Source organism: Xiphias gladius, chromosome 18, assembly GCF_016859285.1.
Source record: "Xiphias gladius isolate SHS-SW01 ecotype Sanya breed wild chromosome 18, ASM1685928v1, whole genome shotgun sequence".
Lineage (NCBI taxonomy): Eukaryota > Metazoa > Chordata > Actinopteri > Istiophoriformes > Xiphiidae > Xiphias > Xiphias gladius.
In genome coordinates, this window is record NC_053417.1 from 7,433,010 (window position 1) to 7,446,087 (window position 13,078).

At 39.6% G+C, this 13,078-nt stretch overlaps 2 protein-coding genes across 11 annotated transcripts in view; both read right to left on the minus strand.

Annotated features, from left to right (window-relative positions):
* Positions 1 to 3,178: 3,178 nt before the first annotated feature.
* slc66a1 (solute carrier family 66 member 1) lies at positions 3,179 to 10,405 on the minus strand. Of its 7 annotated transcripts, none has more exons than XM_040151649.1 (9): positions 10,047 to 10,405; positions 8,530 to 8,588; positions 7,805 to 7,998; positions 7,568 to 7,697; positions 7,001 to 7,088; positions 6,384 to 6,538; positions 6,185 to 6,277; positions 5,234 to 5,419; positions 3,179 to 4,316 (listed from the first exon to the last, which is right to left on the minus strand). In XM_040151649.1, exons 2-9 carry the CDS (start codon positions 8,545 to 8,547, stop codon positions 4,230 to 4,232), a joined length of 951 nt encoding a protein of 316 aa, XP_040007583.1. In that variant the 5' UTR covers positions 8,548 to 8,588; positions 10,047 to 10,405; the 3' UTR covers positions 3,179 to 4,229. The 7 variants fall into 7 exon arrangements, with proteins under 7 accessions (XP_040007583.1, XP_040007588.1, XP_040007585.1 ...); XM_040151647.1 differs by having other exon boundaries at positions 3,180 to 4,316; positions 7,805 to 8,001; XM_040151654.1 differs by lacking the exon at positions 8,530 to 8,588.
* A 1,096-nt stretch (positions 10,406 to 11,501) lies between these two features.
* Positions 11,502 to 13,078, minus strand: part of trim33 (tripartite motif containing 33) — a 32,538-nt gene continuing 30,961 nt past the window's right edge. For all 4 annotated transcript variants that reach the window (XM_040152776.1, XM_040152775.1, XM_040152779.1 and 1 more), the window contains one exon: positions 11,502 to 12,758. In XM_040152776.1, the coding sequence (XP_040008710.1) occupies positions 12,537 to 12,758 (222 nt within the window). In that variant the 3' untranslated portion in view covers positions 11,502 to 12,536. The remainder of the gene's footprint in view (positions 12,759 to 13,078) is intronic.

Sequence of the window (13,078 nt, forward strand, 5' to 3'; positions counted from 1 at the left end):
GATAAGTTCTGCAAGTATTTAGTTATGAATCAAAGTTTTGTCCTGATGGTGGCACTAGATGAAAAGACTTATTAAAGTTCATCCTGTAGGGAACATGAATGCATCTAGTAGCTGTGTTGTGGTAGCTGAAACCCACAAATCCCACAAATGCCAAACTTATGATGTCACTAGAGGAAAAGTCAGTATCACCACAGTCTTTAGATTTCATCCTCTGGTAACCATGGTTGTCTGTACAAAATTTTGTGCCAGTCCATCCAATAGTTGTAAACTTATTTCATTCTGTACCAAAATGGTGGACTGGCTGACCGACCAACGGACAGACCAGCAATATCATCCCTTCCTTAACCATGTCGCTAGCATGACTAAAAAAAACAAATAACTGCCACTGAGATGACATTAACTCACTAAAGTTCCTAAATTAGGTGAACTTGTGTAGTGAAACTATCTCAGAACTGTCTATATTCTTCAGAGGCAGAACCATGTACCATGTCATTTGTTTAAGACTGTCTGAAATTCATTGCATTTCATGAATACTGTACAAATCATGGAAAAAGAAACAGCTTAAGAATAAATGTCTTCATCAGCAGGTCTCTAATGCCCTTATGCTGAATAAATTGCACAGTATCATCTGCAGAAAGTGCAGTGTATCACAAACAAATGCCCCAATGATAGATTGGTGATGGTTTCTGGAATGGCATGAATCCACTGTGGTCTACTGTTAATTCTCAGTTGACAGTAGTATGTCTCGTGACCTGTCTCCACATATGTGGCAAAACGAGCCAACAGCCATTCCTCCAACTGTCTCTGACCTCTGGGGAATGGGAGGAGAGCAGAGAGCCGGCAGCAGCGGCGAAAGTGACGCTAAACGATGGGGACAATCTCTGAGAGTGTGCAAATGTCGCCATGGATCTTCTGGAGGTGTCACACTGTCGGACACATTGTTGGACACGGGCCTGGCTATGAGGGCTCGCCCCAGGGGAGATGAGTGTCCCGAAAGAACGAGGAGAGGAGGAGGAAGGAGGGAAAGACTTTTTGAGCACGTTCATATTTTGCACGGTTAGTTCAACTGGACTCTGGAATGTTCCCTTAATCAGTTTTATTTGCACCAACTAACTGCACCGAGAGGCCTGAAAATGTGTTTATGAAATAGGAAAGCAGTATGATGAGATGAACACTAGAAAAACAGGGCATAATCTAGCATTTCCACTCAACACAAACCAAACAGAAACATACGAATTAGTCAACTTTTCCTCTATGGTTCAGACCAAAGCAAAACTGATGGCGTGTTCAAACTTTTAAAACTCATTAGTCCTGAATCACTCACAGTACAAGCCTGGAGATAAATTCAGCACATCATAAATCCCTTCAGGACGTCCTCTCCATGTGGCCAGTTCCACTCTTTATCAGAGAGCTTCTGGCCGGGAGCAGCAGCTCGATAATGGCCTGGACTGTTTACTGATCCTTGTTGGAAACTAATGCTCACATTAAATTGTTCTCAGGATTTTGTGAGAAAAGTCCATAAGCCGAGGTCGGAGCATATGTGAGTGAGTGCGGATGGGGGATATTTGGCCATCATGAGCAGGAACGTAAATTTTCCAATGTTATTCATGTCCACTTGCAGCATTTGTTTGTTCCTGTAGAGGTTATTGTGAGATTAGAATTTCAAACTACATTGTTTGCTAATTTTCTTCTCTTTTTGATATTGAGGTTATGTATGATGGATTTAATCAAATAGATTGAATTCGCTATAAAAAACAGTACCCGACTGGACCGTAATGCAGCATCTAAAAAGTGTAGTGTTAATAGTATCCCTACAGGATCACACATTTTACTAATGTTCCATTTTTTTATGCATAAAGCTCAAAAACTGTTTTACAGTGGTCATTTTTTAAAACATTTTTATGCCTTTCCATTCCATTGAAGAGATATCCACACTAACGTGCTGCTGCAGAAAAATTACAAATTGTAATGTTTAACATCCTTTTTTTTTAAAACCCGTCCTAATTCGATCGACTGGGTCAGAACGCAGGACATGAACGTGGTGATCTTTAGCTCGAGATCACTCAACAACACCTTTTATGTTTCAGCTGTATTAGTTAGGAGCAGAGACTGTGGACTCACCGCTGATGAGCTTTCCTGCTGTGTCGAGTGTCCCAGCGTCCTCTTGCTTTGTCCAACTCTCACTTTTTGTAATGTTGACTGCAGCCCAGCCTCCATTCTCTCACACACACAGAAACACACACACACACACACACACACACACACACACACACACACACACACACACAAAGTAAACAGAACCTAAATGACACAGTAGCTCTTCATGTGTGTTTTAGCTGGACATGCGAGACCCGGATCAAAGATCTTCTTCTTTTCCTCTAAATGTTCTCTTGCAGGACAAAAATCTGTCAGTGAGGAGAAGAAGTGATTCATAGATATTTAATGGGAATGAATTGGGGAAACATGAAAAACACAGCTGGGGGACAATAGCATTTGAAGGTAATGTGTGTCACCATGTATATCAATGATGGGAAATATATGGGAAATATATAAATAACACAGAAGTACAATAATAATTCCCAGTACGGGGGCCTTTGATTGCAATAGGGATTTGAACTGCCAACCTTTGAGTCACAGAGGGCCCCCTCTCCTCCCCCACTGGTGGAAACTGGAATCATCTCATTAAGAAATTCCCAGTATGAGTGTTTATAAACAGGCTCTTGTTCATCCCTGGTGATGGATGGATGCTCCCTATCACAGGCTCTTCCTGCCAACTCCCCAGTCCGCTTAACAATTTCTCTGCCACTGTTTTACAATCACACACTATAAGACCCTCCACCTCCCAACACACACACACACTTACTGAACCCTTGATATTTTCAGAACATCCCTTGCTTCCTTGGTGGGTGGGCGTTTACTAATTTGAGTGTATGGGATTGCATTATGTTTAATCGTGACAAGAGAGAGAATGTGTGTGCGTGGGTGTTATGAGGGACGGGGGGGGGACTGAGAGGCCAGTGTGAAACTGCTAATGAAGAAAAACAACATGGCTGTCAAGGCCTCCCAGGAGCAGGTCAAACACAGTGGCTGGGGGTTGAGGTCAGTGGGGGCAAATGGTCAAAGGTCAACATCAAGGCCAAAGGCAGGCGTTGACCTCTGCTGGGCTGCAAGAAAGTGGGAGGTGAAGAGAGTAAACTTTAGGGGAGGGAGAGCTCTCTGAGTTTTTTTTTCTCAAGAGGAGCAGTTATATAAAATTCATAAATCCGAGCAAATAACAAACAAACTGGAACACCATTATGACGAAATCAGGCCAATCCTAAATGACTCAATCAAGATTTTACCCAGAGAGATTTGTTTAATGTTTGTAGTGCACTGACCCACCAAACGTAATTAACATTTCTCAAAGTACAAAACGGACTTTTGCTTGAAAATGTGCAAAAATCTTGAAAATGACAATGTGTAAATTAAACAAAGTCGTGAAAAACTGTTTCAAGTCATGTGACTTTTATCACCAGTGCAAACAAAACTAATTAAGTGTTTGTATTTTTAAAAAAAAAGGAAAATAAAACTATGACTACAGTTTAAAAGATATTTAAAATGCACAAAAACATTATTTTTGATTATGGCACTTGATTTAAACATCTATTAAAAGTTGACTAAACACAATTTACAGTTTTGGTTGTTTTTTTTTAAAAAGTTACAAAACATTTCCACTTTTCCAATGTGACATATCACTTCATTTACATATCCCAAAAACAAACGATTAAAAACTGTAAACAAGATCATACAGGGCTTCATGCAGAGGTTGATTTCATAACGGTTCAAGTGTTTGACAACTGAAAAACAAAGGAATAATTTCAGAGAAACATCTGTGAGGTCTGGTCACCCCCACCAGCAGGTTTCTGACATCTCTCAGGAGACCAGGAGGAGTTTCCATCCATGTCCGACACCTGAAACCCTCAATCGTCCCTTTAAAACTGTAATATTAAGAGCAGTTTGAGTCACATCACTGCAGCTGAACCCAAATGAAGAACTTCATCTGTGACTGTAGTTTGCAGATAAAAACACATTGTAAACATTAAAAAAACAGCATAATAAATAAAACTATAAAATTCAACTAAAATGTACAATTTTTTCCATCATGATTTTGTGTTTCAAATGTGATTTTGAGAGTTCATTGGAAACGATTGTCTGCTCTTGTCCCATCAGTACACCCTTAGTGTGTTGGTTTAGCTCCCAATCAGAGGCGTTGTCTCATCGCTGCCGCCGTCGACCTCCACTGGGGCTTTTCGGTAAATTATGAACTGGATGGAGATCTGAACCACGGCGTCAAGGAAATCAACAGAAATCCCAAAAACACTATTAAACAAGTTATTTCTTGTTTGTTTAGTCTGTACAAAAACCAAAGTTTCAGCAACACGCCGTGTGGTTTTACACGCCGTGTGCTGAATTTTTTTTTTTACTTTGCTAAGCACAGTGACTTCCCGGTGACTTCGCTGGTTACCACAGTTAGTTTAAGTAAAGCGTAGTTTAATGCCAAGCCAACCATCCTCTAGCTGTAGCTTCGTAGTTATTGTAGGAGAGTGGTATCAATCTTCTAACTCCTTGCAAAAAAAGCAAATGAGTGCCTTTCCCAAAATGTTGAACTATTCCTTTAATGTCTACTAAGAGGCAGCAAGGTACACAACTTACAGTAGCAGGTGCCGGGTCAATAGCGACCCAATTTTTGCCCTGGGGCCCCCTAATAGGTTAATCCAACCAGTTAGAGGGCCAAACTGATTGTGCCATATGTTCGATGAAGTGTTTCCCTGGTACCACCTGAGAACTAGCCAAGAAAAAACTACAGCCCCTAATCGTCATCAAATGACATGCTTCGGCATCATCTATACAGAATCTTGATTGAAAACAAAGAGGAAAGCAACTTGATACTTAAGGCCACCACTTTTCTAGGGTACAAAGAGGCACATGGCCTCCAGGGACCACTTGCTCAGCTTTTCCAGTCTTGTTTATTTGCTGACAACAAGCCAGATTCCCTGCGAGTGTTTGGACCTTTGATACTGTGTATCATGTTTCCACACACGCAGTCACAAGACCTTAACCCATCTGATGAATTGCCCACTCTTACAGCTCAGCATTTCCTAAAATGTAGCACGTACATGGGATTAAGGAAAGCCTAGAGGCCAGGCAGCAACAGCAGTTGCCATTTAAAAAAAAAATGTGTTTAAAAGGATACAATGACATCTAAACAGAGGGTGCCGAGGCTGCCGATGAGCCAGGGCAGGTGATGGATCAGGTAGCTTTTCTCGCCTTGGCCCTCATCAGGGTTCTTCAGTAGGACACTCAGGCCGTATGTGGTGTTTCCCAGGATTACTAGTGCAAACAGGAAGTAAGATACTCCCTCTGTTGACTTCCTCTTGAACTGTGGGGAGAAATGAAAGGACGGGAGGGGAAGTGGGAATAACAAAAACCTTTTTTTTTTCTTTTTTTCTAAAAGAAATAGAAGATGTTTTACACAGCCACTAACTATTTTCCACCAAACTGATATGTGCAGTGAGATGGGAGATTTCAGAGGCAAAAGCACGCTTCAGGTTGTCAGGGGACTATTTTCACTTGCATTTTCACCTACTTCGTTTTCGCGTACATTGAATTTTGCCTCTTTCCCTTTAGTATACATTTTTCATTTTGTGCAGATTTAAATGTACATCAAAACACAACTTGTAATGCCTTTAAAGCTTTTTTGTCTATAATTACTGTGATCATCATTATTCCACGTGTCATCACAAATCCTCAACTGATCCATATTTAACCATACCTGTCATTTTAAATATGTACATTTGTACATGCCCGACCCAATATAGGACTGTTTTCCACCTCGATACCAAAATATCTGAATTTTAGTGTTTATAACTTGTTGTATTGGATGTAGTTTTACCAACATTAGTGTAATGACAAAAAAGGTGCAATTAGAAAATGAAAGGTGTATGTATAATTTTAAACTTTGCGCTACAAAGTGATGAATAAGTAATATTATCATGATAATACTTATTCTAATTATCATCATTATTGATTGTTATTAGTATCTGCATTATTGTCAGTATCAGTCAATGTCAATCACCTACTGTATGCAGCTGATGATGCTAAAAATTGTATACATTTGTAGCAGAGCCCACTTTCTCATACTCACATTAGTGTACATCTGGGGAAGTCTGGAGCAGAGGTAGAGCACTGACGAAACTGAGCCAATGGAGAAACCAATAATCTCCTTAGGGGTAAAAGCCTGAAGTAACAGAGAGGACACGGACACAACATTAATAGGAAAAAAAGCCATAAATAACTAGTTCACTTCCCTCAGGTCACTAATTAAACAAATGAATAGGACACACCTTGATGGGGACAACATCAGAGGTTGAGAGCAATGCGCGACCTCTGAACCCAGAAGGAATAATTTCCCGCTGGGTGCCTGACCCGGGGAGATGGGCGAGGTTTGTGGCAAAGCCCAGGATACAGGCGACACCCATCACATGCAAAACCCTCCTGCCTGGAGAAGAGACAGCACCTGTGTTTACCATGATTACTGGGAAAGACAACTCAGCACATTCCTCCTGATAAGAGTTACTTTGTCAAAGGTAGGTAGGGGAACAAATGCAACAACAACATGAGACATGTGATGACATCATTACAGGGTACAGGGATTACCCTCTTCCTCTGTCTGGACTATGTCTGATAACACTCATCTCAAAAATAAGCAGTGCCTTGGTAGTAGCTGAATCATTAAAGATTATGGCTGCAGTTTCACCCTTTAGGATAAAATACATGTTTGGGGTTATTCATGTCTACTCCATATGTTAACAAAGGCCCGTGTGAGTAGGATACTAAATGAGGAGCTAGGATGCCAGTAAGACACTGAAACTCACACAGCTACAGGCAAGAGCTTGGTTCTTATATTGGGTATTTTGGAAAGCTGAGTAGTAAAACAAAAATAACAAACCGAAACACTCACTTTCAACCATTCTGTTCCTTATCTTGTAGTATAAGTACATGGCCAGCATCAATAAGTCAGCCACAACGTAATAAATGGCTGTATATGTCTGGATGACAGGGAGAAAGATAAACATAACAAGTCAGAGATGAAGGAAAATTTAGATTAGCCTTTGTCATGGAAAAGCTATTTCTGTCATTTATGTTGTGTGCAATGTAATGCTGAAACAATTAGTCAAGTAATGAATTATTCAATTGACATTAATCATCTTAGTCACTGATCAAAACACAAACAATAATTAGATGGTAATAGCCCTAGAAATATGACAATTTGTTTCTTGTCTTTTGTCATTACATTATAAAACACACACTTGTGTTTCTTTAAGTGAAAAAACAAATACATCATTTCTGGTTTCAATAACTTCTAATGAGCATTTCTCATTGCTTTCGGCATTTTATAGACCAAACAACTGATCAAATACAAGGATTCATAGATAAACCGAAACTAAAACTAATTATTTGTCACCGCCCTACTCTGTGATGGTCAAGACCCTTACACTGAGGAGAACGTCATATCACTAAAAGTCACCTGAAGTGGAAGCTGGTCTGCCAAGGAGGAGCCCACCAGATTGCAGGTGTCACCTCCCAACCAGAGTAGCAGGAACCAGATAGAAAGGGCGCTGTCCATATTCCCATTTTTGCACGAGCTGTAGTACTGTCTGCAACAGAAACAACAAACACAATTATAGACGGCATTTAGATGTTTTTTTTAAAAAAAAAAAAGACATTTCCTCTGAGAGACGCAGGCACCCACACAAACACTTACGGAAGTGAAGAGACCATGAAGCAGAGGATGGACAGGAGGCCTAGGTAGATACTGGCCATATCCCTTGCATCCTGCGCACATTCCCCAAGCCCTTCCCAAACCCATTTAGACCCATTAGGGCACAAAGACGTGAAGTTTCCTTGACTGGTCCAGCCAAAGGCGCCCCGTGTGAGGACTCCATCTGTCCACATATTCTGCTGGAGAGAAAAAGGCCTCTGTAAACATCCAGTTTATAAGAACAACAACAATAATAATAATATCCTTATGCTACATCGTCAGTTCTCATTACATCGCTACATTGTAAACAATGTTTAGAAGACAACATCAAATGAATACGGAAAAAAGTATCTCAATGATATGAGACAGATGTGGAGTTTCAGAGCTTCATCACACTCTCAAAATCAGCCAAAAAAAACTATTAAAACAAGATCACATGTGGACCACAAATCTCGACATTCTCCACATTCTGTTGCTGGTAAATAAAGTGGTGATGTGTGTAGCTGTATTGATACACTGATTAGAAACATACTTTTTTTTCACACGAAGTACGATCAACAGAAACCACAGAACAAATATACCAAATTATGTGTTACACACTTAGCTAGCTAGCAACGAAAACAACAACTACCTAAGAAAAGACAGCTGGACCTCGTCTGTGGCTTGCACATCGCAAACGCGTACAAACTGCCACACTGGAAATAAATAAAGCATCAGATTTTTCTTGCCTGTGTGGCCGCTGACATGCCGGCAAGGTCCTTAGCAGAACGAAAACCTCACGGGGACTCTGGAGAAACAACAAGGAAGCGAGCAATAAACAACACCGACATGTCCTCGTGAGCTGATTGGTCGCTACGCCGAAACGTCACTGCAGGCCTCGTCCAAGTTAGCACGTGACTGGCGGCTCGTGAGCTCCAAATCAAAACCAGTCACGCCTTCAAAATAAAAGTTTAACATCCAAATTGTCTATTAGACATTTTAACACGATGTGAATTTAAGAAGCATAAAAAGGAGTATGGCGAGAAAAAAAAAAACATTTCTCTTCTTGCCTACTAATAGTAAATAACAGACAACGCCAGGCAAGGTAATATTGTTCCATCATAGAGGTACTATAGGGCTGCAACCAACAATTATCTTAATTATGAATACATTTGACAATTATTTTCTTTCGTCATCGACTGATTGCTCGGTCAGTAAAATGTGAGCAAGTAGTGAAAATGCGTTCATTATTTCCTAAGGCCCATGTTTACACATTCAAATTGCTCTTTGTCTAACTCTCAAAAACCCAAACATGTTGAGTTTACGGCCATAAAGAGATAGCGGATATTCACATTTGAGAAGAAACAACTTAAAAAGATTAATCAATCAACAAACCTGTTGTCGGTTAATTATCTGCCCATCAACTTATTGATTAATCAACTAATCATTTCAGCTTTAGTTTACTGATTGGTTTCTGGATGCCTGGGGAAATAATGAAACTGCACTGTATAGTAGGGGTCAATAGGGGCCCCTTTGGAGGTGAAGGCAGCCGTGACATCATGATCATCAGGAAATTATGTGTCGGAAAAAAAAACGACTTTAATTCATCATAGACCTCTCCTAGATATATTCCTGTCCCTCTGAGGTTATATATCGGACAAATCTTTATTCTGCTCCACGCAGTCCAGGATTTACAGTACGTCAGTGAACATATAACACTCGCTGGTGGAGACCCTCACCAGGGCCGTGGAACAAGCTAATGGTATGTGTTGATGTTAATGTTCATTTTCTGTGGAACTCGGCTGTGCCACTCTGATGTTCCAACGCTCACACATTTCACATACTCTCATCACATATCAACAAGCCTTGTTAAACTGGATTATTTCGCTCCACATGATGGTTCAGTCATTAGTCCCGAGGCCTCCTACATTCTTCTACAAGCTTTGCATTTTAGTGTGCTGCCGTGAAAAACAATATGATATCCAGGCCCACAAGGGTTAATCCCATGTAAAACCGGGCTTGTACGCCAAAGTTCTCCCCCAGAGAATTTTGGAGAGGTCGGTGGGACTGGTCTTCTCTTTGTTATATGCAGATGTAACGAGATGCTGTCTCTATCACAATAAAACAGAGGGTACTTTTCGTCATAAAGACGTATCCTAGTTGTTTTCAAGACCAAAAAAAAAAAAAGTTATACTGTCTGTTTTAAATTTGTGGACACATTTCCCCTCGTTATTACTATAGTATAACCAGAGAGAAAACATCCCACCTGGAAAAGACGCTTCTGTCCAACGTCAGACGGTGAAGGAGAAGGAAAAGAGACGGTTTCTTCTCGCTACTTCTGAAATTCCTAAGGGGACGTAAAGTGTGTCAGCTGACAGTCTCACAGACTGGCGACTCAGCACCTCACTGCGCTGATGTCAGCTCGTGCAGTTTTGATTTCACGTTTGCTACAAGTTATGGGTCATCTGTGGTCACGTGCTGCTGCTCCCCGTCAGAGAAGTATTGTGGCAGCTCAACTCTTCGGTCGTCGAACGGCTGCTGTAAGCGTAAACGTCTCGTCCCCGGTTAACGAGCTCTTGCGACGGTTGGAACCCCATTTCCAACGACAGGCTGACAGAACTGGTGAATGTTACTTAGGCCGTGTTTGTTGTGTAGTAGTTAAGCAGTTAAAGTCCCACATCACTGACTACTGACTCATTTCACAGGTGGCCGTGGCGCTTTGCCCCAATTGGCCTTTTTCATGAAAGACATTTGATATGTCACAGCAAGAAAAAGGTGGAGCAGAGGCTACGTTAATGTTATCGGTAACACCTGTACTTTTCCGACTGTAACAAATCAAATGCCTGCTGTGAGAAGGTCATTAAGTGTAACATTTTTACTTATTTTCTATATTTATAATTTGTTTTTTAAAAACATTTTAGAACAGTATAGTAATTTACAGTATTTTGATAATATATACGGTCAGTTCACCCAAATTACAAAAAATATATCTGTCAGTTTTCATAACAATTTATTCAGTAGAAAAATACTAGTGGTAAATTTTATGAAATTTTGTCAATTTTATAAATGTATTATGTATATACATATACATACATACATATATGTGTTTGTGTGTGTGTATATATACATATGCATACATATATATATATATATATATATATATATATATATATATATATATATATATATATATATATATATATATATATACACACATTTATATACATACACAAACATATATACATACATACATATGTATATATATATACACACACACATACGCATACACACATACGTATATATACTCACATATATACACACACACATACACACATACGTATATATACTCACACATATACATATACATACACATACATTTACATACACACATATACATACATATACACACACACACATATACACACATACATATACACACATACATATAAACACATATACACAATGACATATATACATACATACACATACATATACACAAACACATATATACATACATACACATACATATACACAAACACATATATACATACATACACATGCATATACACAAACACATATATACATACATACATACACATGCATAAATATATATACATTTATATATACATACACAAACATATACATACATACATATAAATATGTACATATATACACATATACACACACACACACACACACACATATATATACACACACACACACACACATACATACATGCACACCCACATACATACATATGTACAGTCCATTTCATTTTCAATCCATGAAAGTGAAGTTGTTGGACTCTTGTCCTTCATGCAGTGCATTCAGTTAATTCACGCAAGCACTCACGAGGCAGACAACAGCAGTAGTGCTGCTTTTTCCACAATCCAATATTAAATTTCACAATCAAATGTCTGTTTTTTTACAATTTGATTATATGATGAAATTCAGAATATCCACTGACAGCCTTAATACATACACACCTACACACACACACACACACTTTGTATTTGGGCTACAAACAGAAACCACCACCATTGTGTTTGGGTCAAGGCAGAAATTTTCAAGATGGACATTTCAAAACCTGGTCAAAATAAACCAAAACTGTCTACAAGGCTAGATACTACCATGGGTGTGTGACAACATGTAAGGTGAACTGCTCCTTTAAGGGTTCCCTGGCAAATCAAAACCTACTCCACACCACACATTTTCTTTGATATATTTCAAGAACAGGTTTTATTGATGACGCACCCAAACACCTATACTGTAGGAATACCTTCAGTGGGCTAGATTCTCTTATTTACATAATGTTTCCACAAAGTCATACAAATACTTGGTAGGTTTCATGTCAAAATACAGATATAATACATTAAACAGAACACAGGATTTAATTGTTTTATAAAGCAATTGTCACAACAAATCTACAAATGAAAATGGATGATACAAAAGAAAGGACCATTCATTAACTTAACTACTTCAAAACAAGTCCTACTTCAAAATCTGTACAAGCGAGTTGAGTGTCCATGAAATAAACAGGGAATGGAGTTCTTCTATGTTTCTATCCTCAAGTGTTCTGATCAAGGTGGACTGCTTAGGTAGTTGACAGTATTTCTTTCAAAGGCAAGGATCAGATAAATCAAGAAGCTTGTACAGCAAATCTTGTCCTTTTTGTTTGCTGCATCAAAGAAAAAGAGAAGTGGGGGATGCGAGGAAGACAGTTTTTCACCTCTCTAATTTCTTTTGTGGTTGGTTTTCACTTGATGTGGACCACTTTCTCATCTGTTTTTAATCGTTTGCGTCTGGGCTGTATGAAGTCCTCCTCAGAGTCGTCTGTGTCATCGACCTCCTTCTCCTTTTCCTCTGGGGACTCGGGTTCAGGTGTTTCTGGGAAGTTCTGCCCTGGAAACATCTCCTGCAGCTTCTCCTCAAAATACAGACTCACCGCCTTCCCCGATATCGCCATCTCTGATCCCACCTGCCGGATGAGGAGGAGGAGGTGGGAGGGGAAGAGGGTGAAGAGTGATATGGAAAAAGGTGTGAGGGTACCATAAAGCAGGAGGAATGATTGGGTTTAAGCAAGGAGGATGAAGAGGACAATGAGGAGACAAATTAGATGTGGTTAAGACTCCTGGTGGCAGGGTGGCCCCAGCTCAACCTTGTTGTACAGAGCAGAGATATCCTGCCTCCCTGTCCCACTGTGGCTCCATGAAGCATTTTCACAATTCAGAGTTAAGTGACAAGAGATCAGTAAGACTAGTTTCAAATACTTCCATACAATTTCAGAGAAAAAATAAA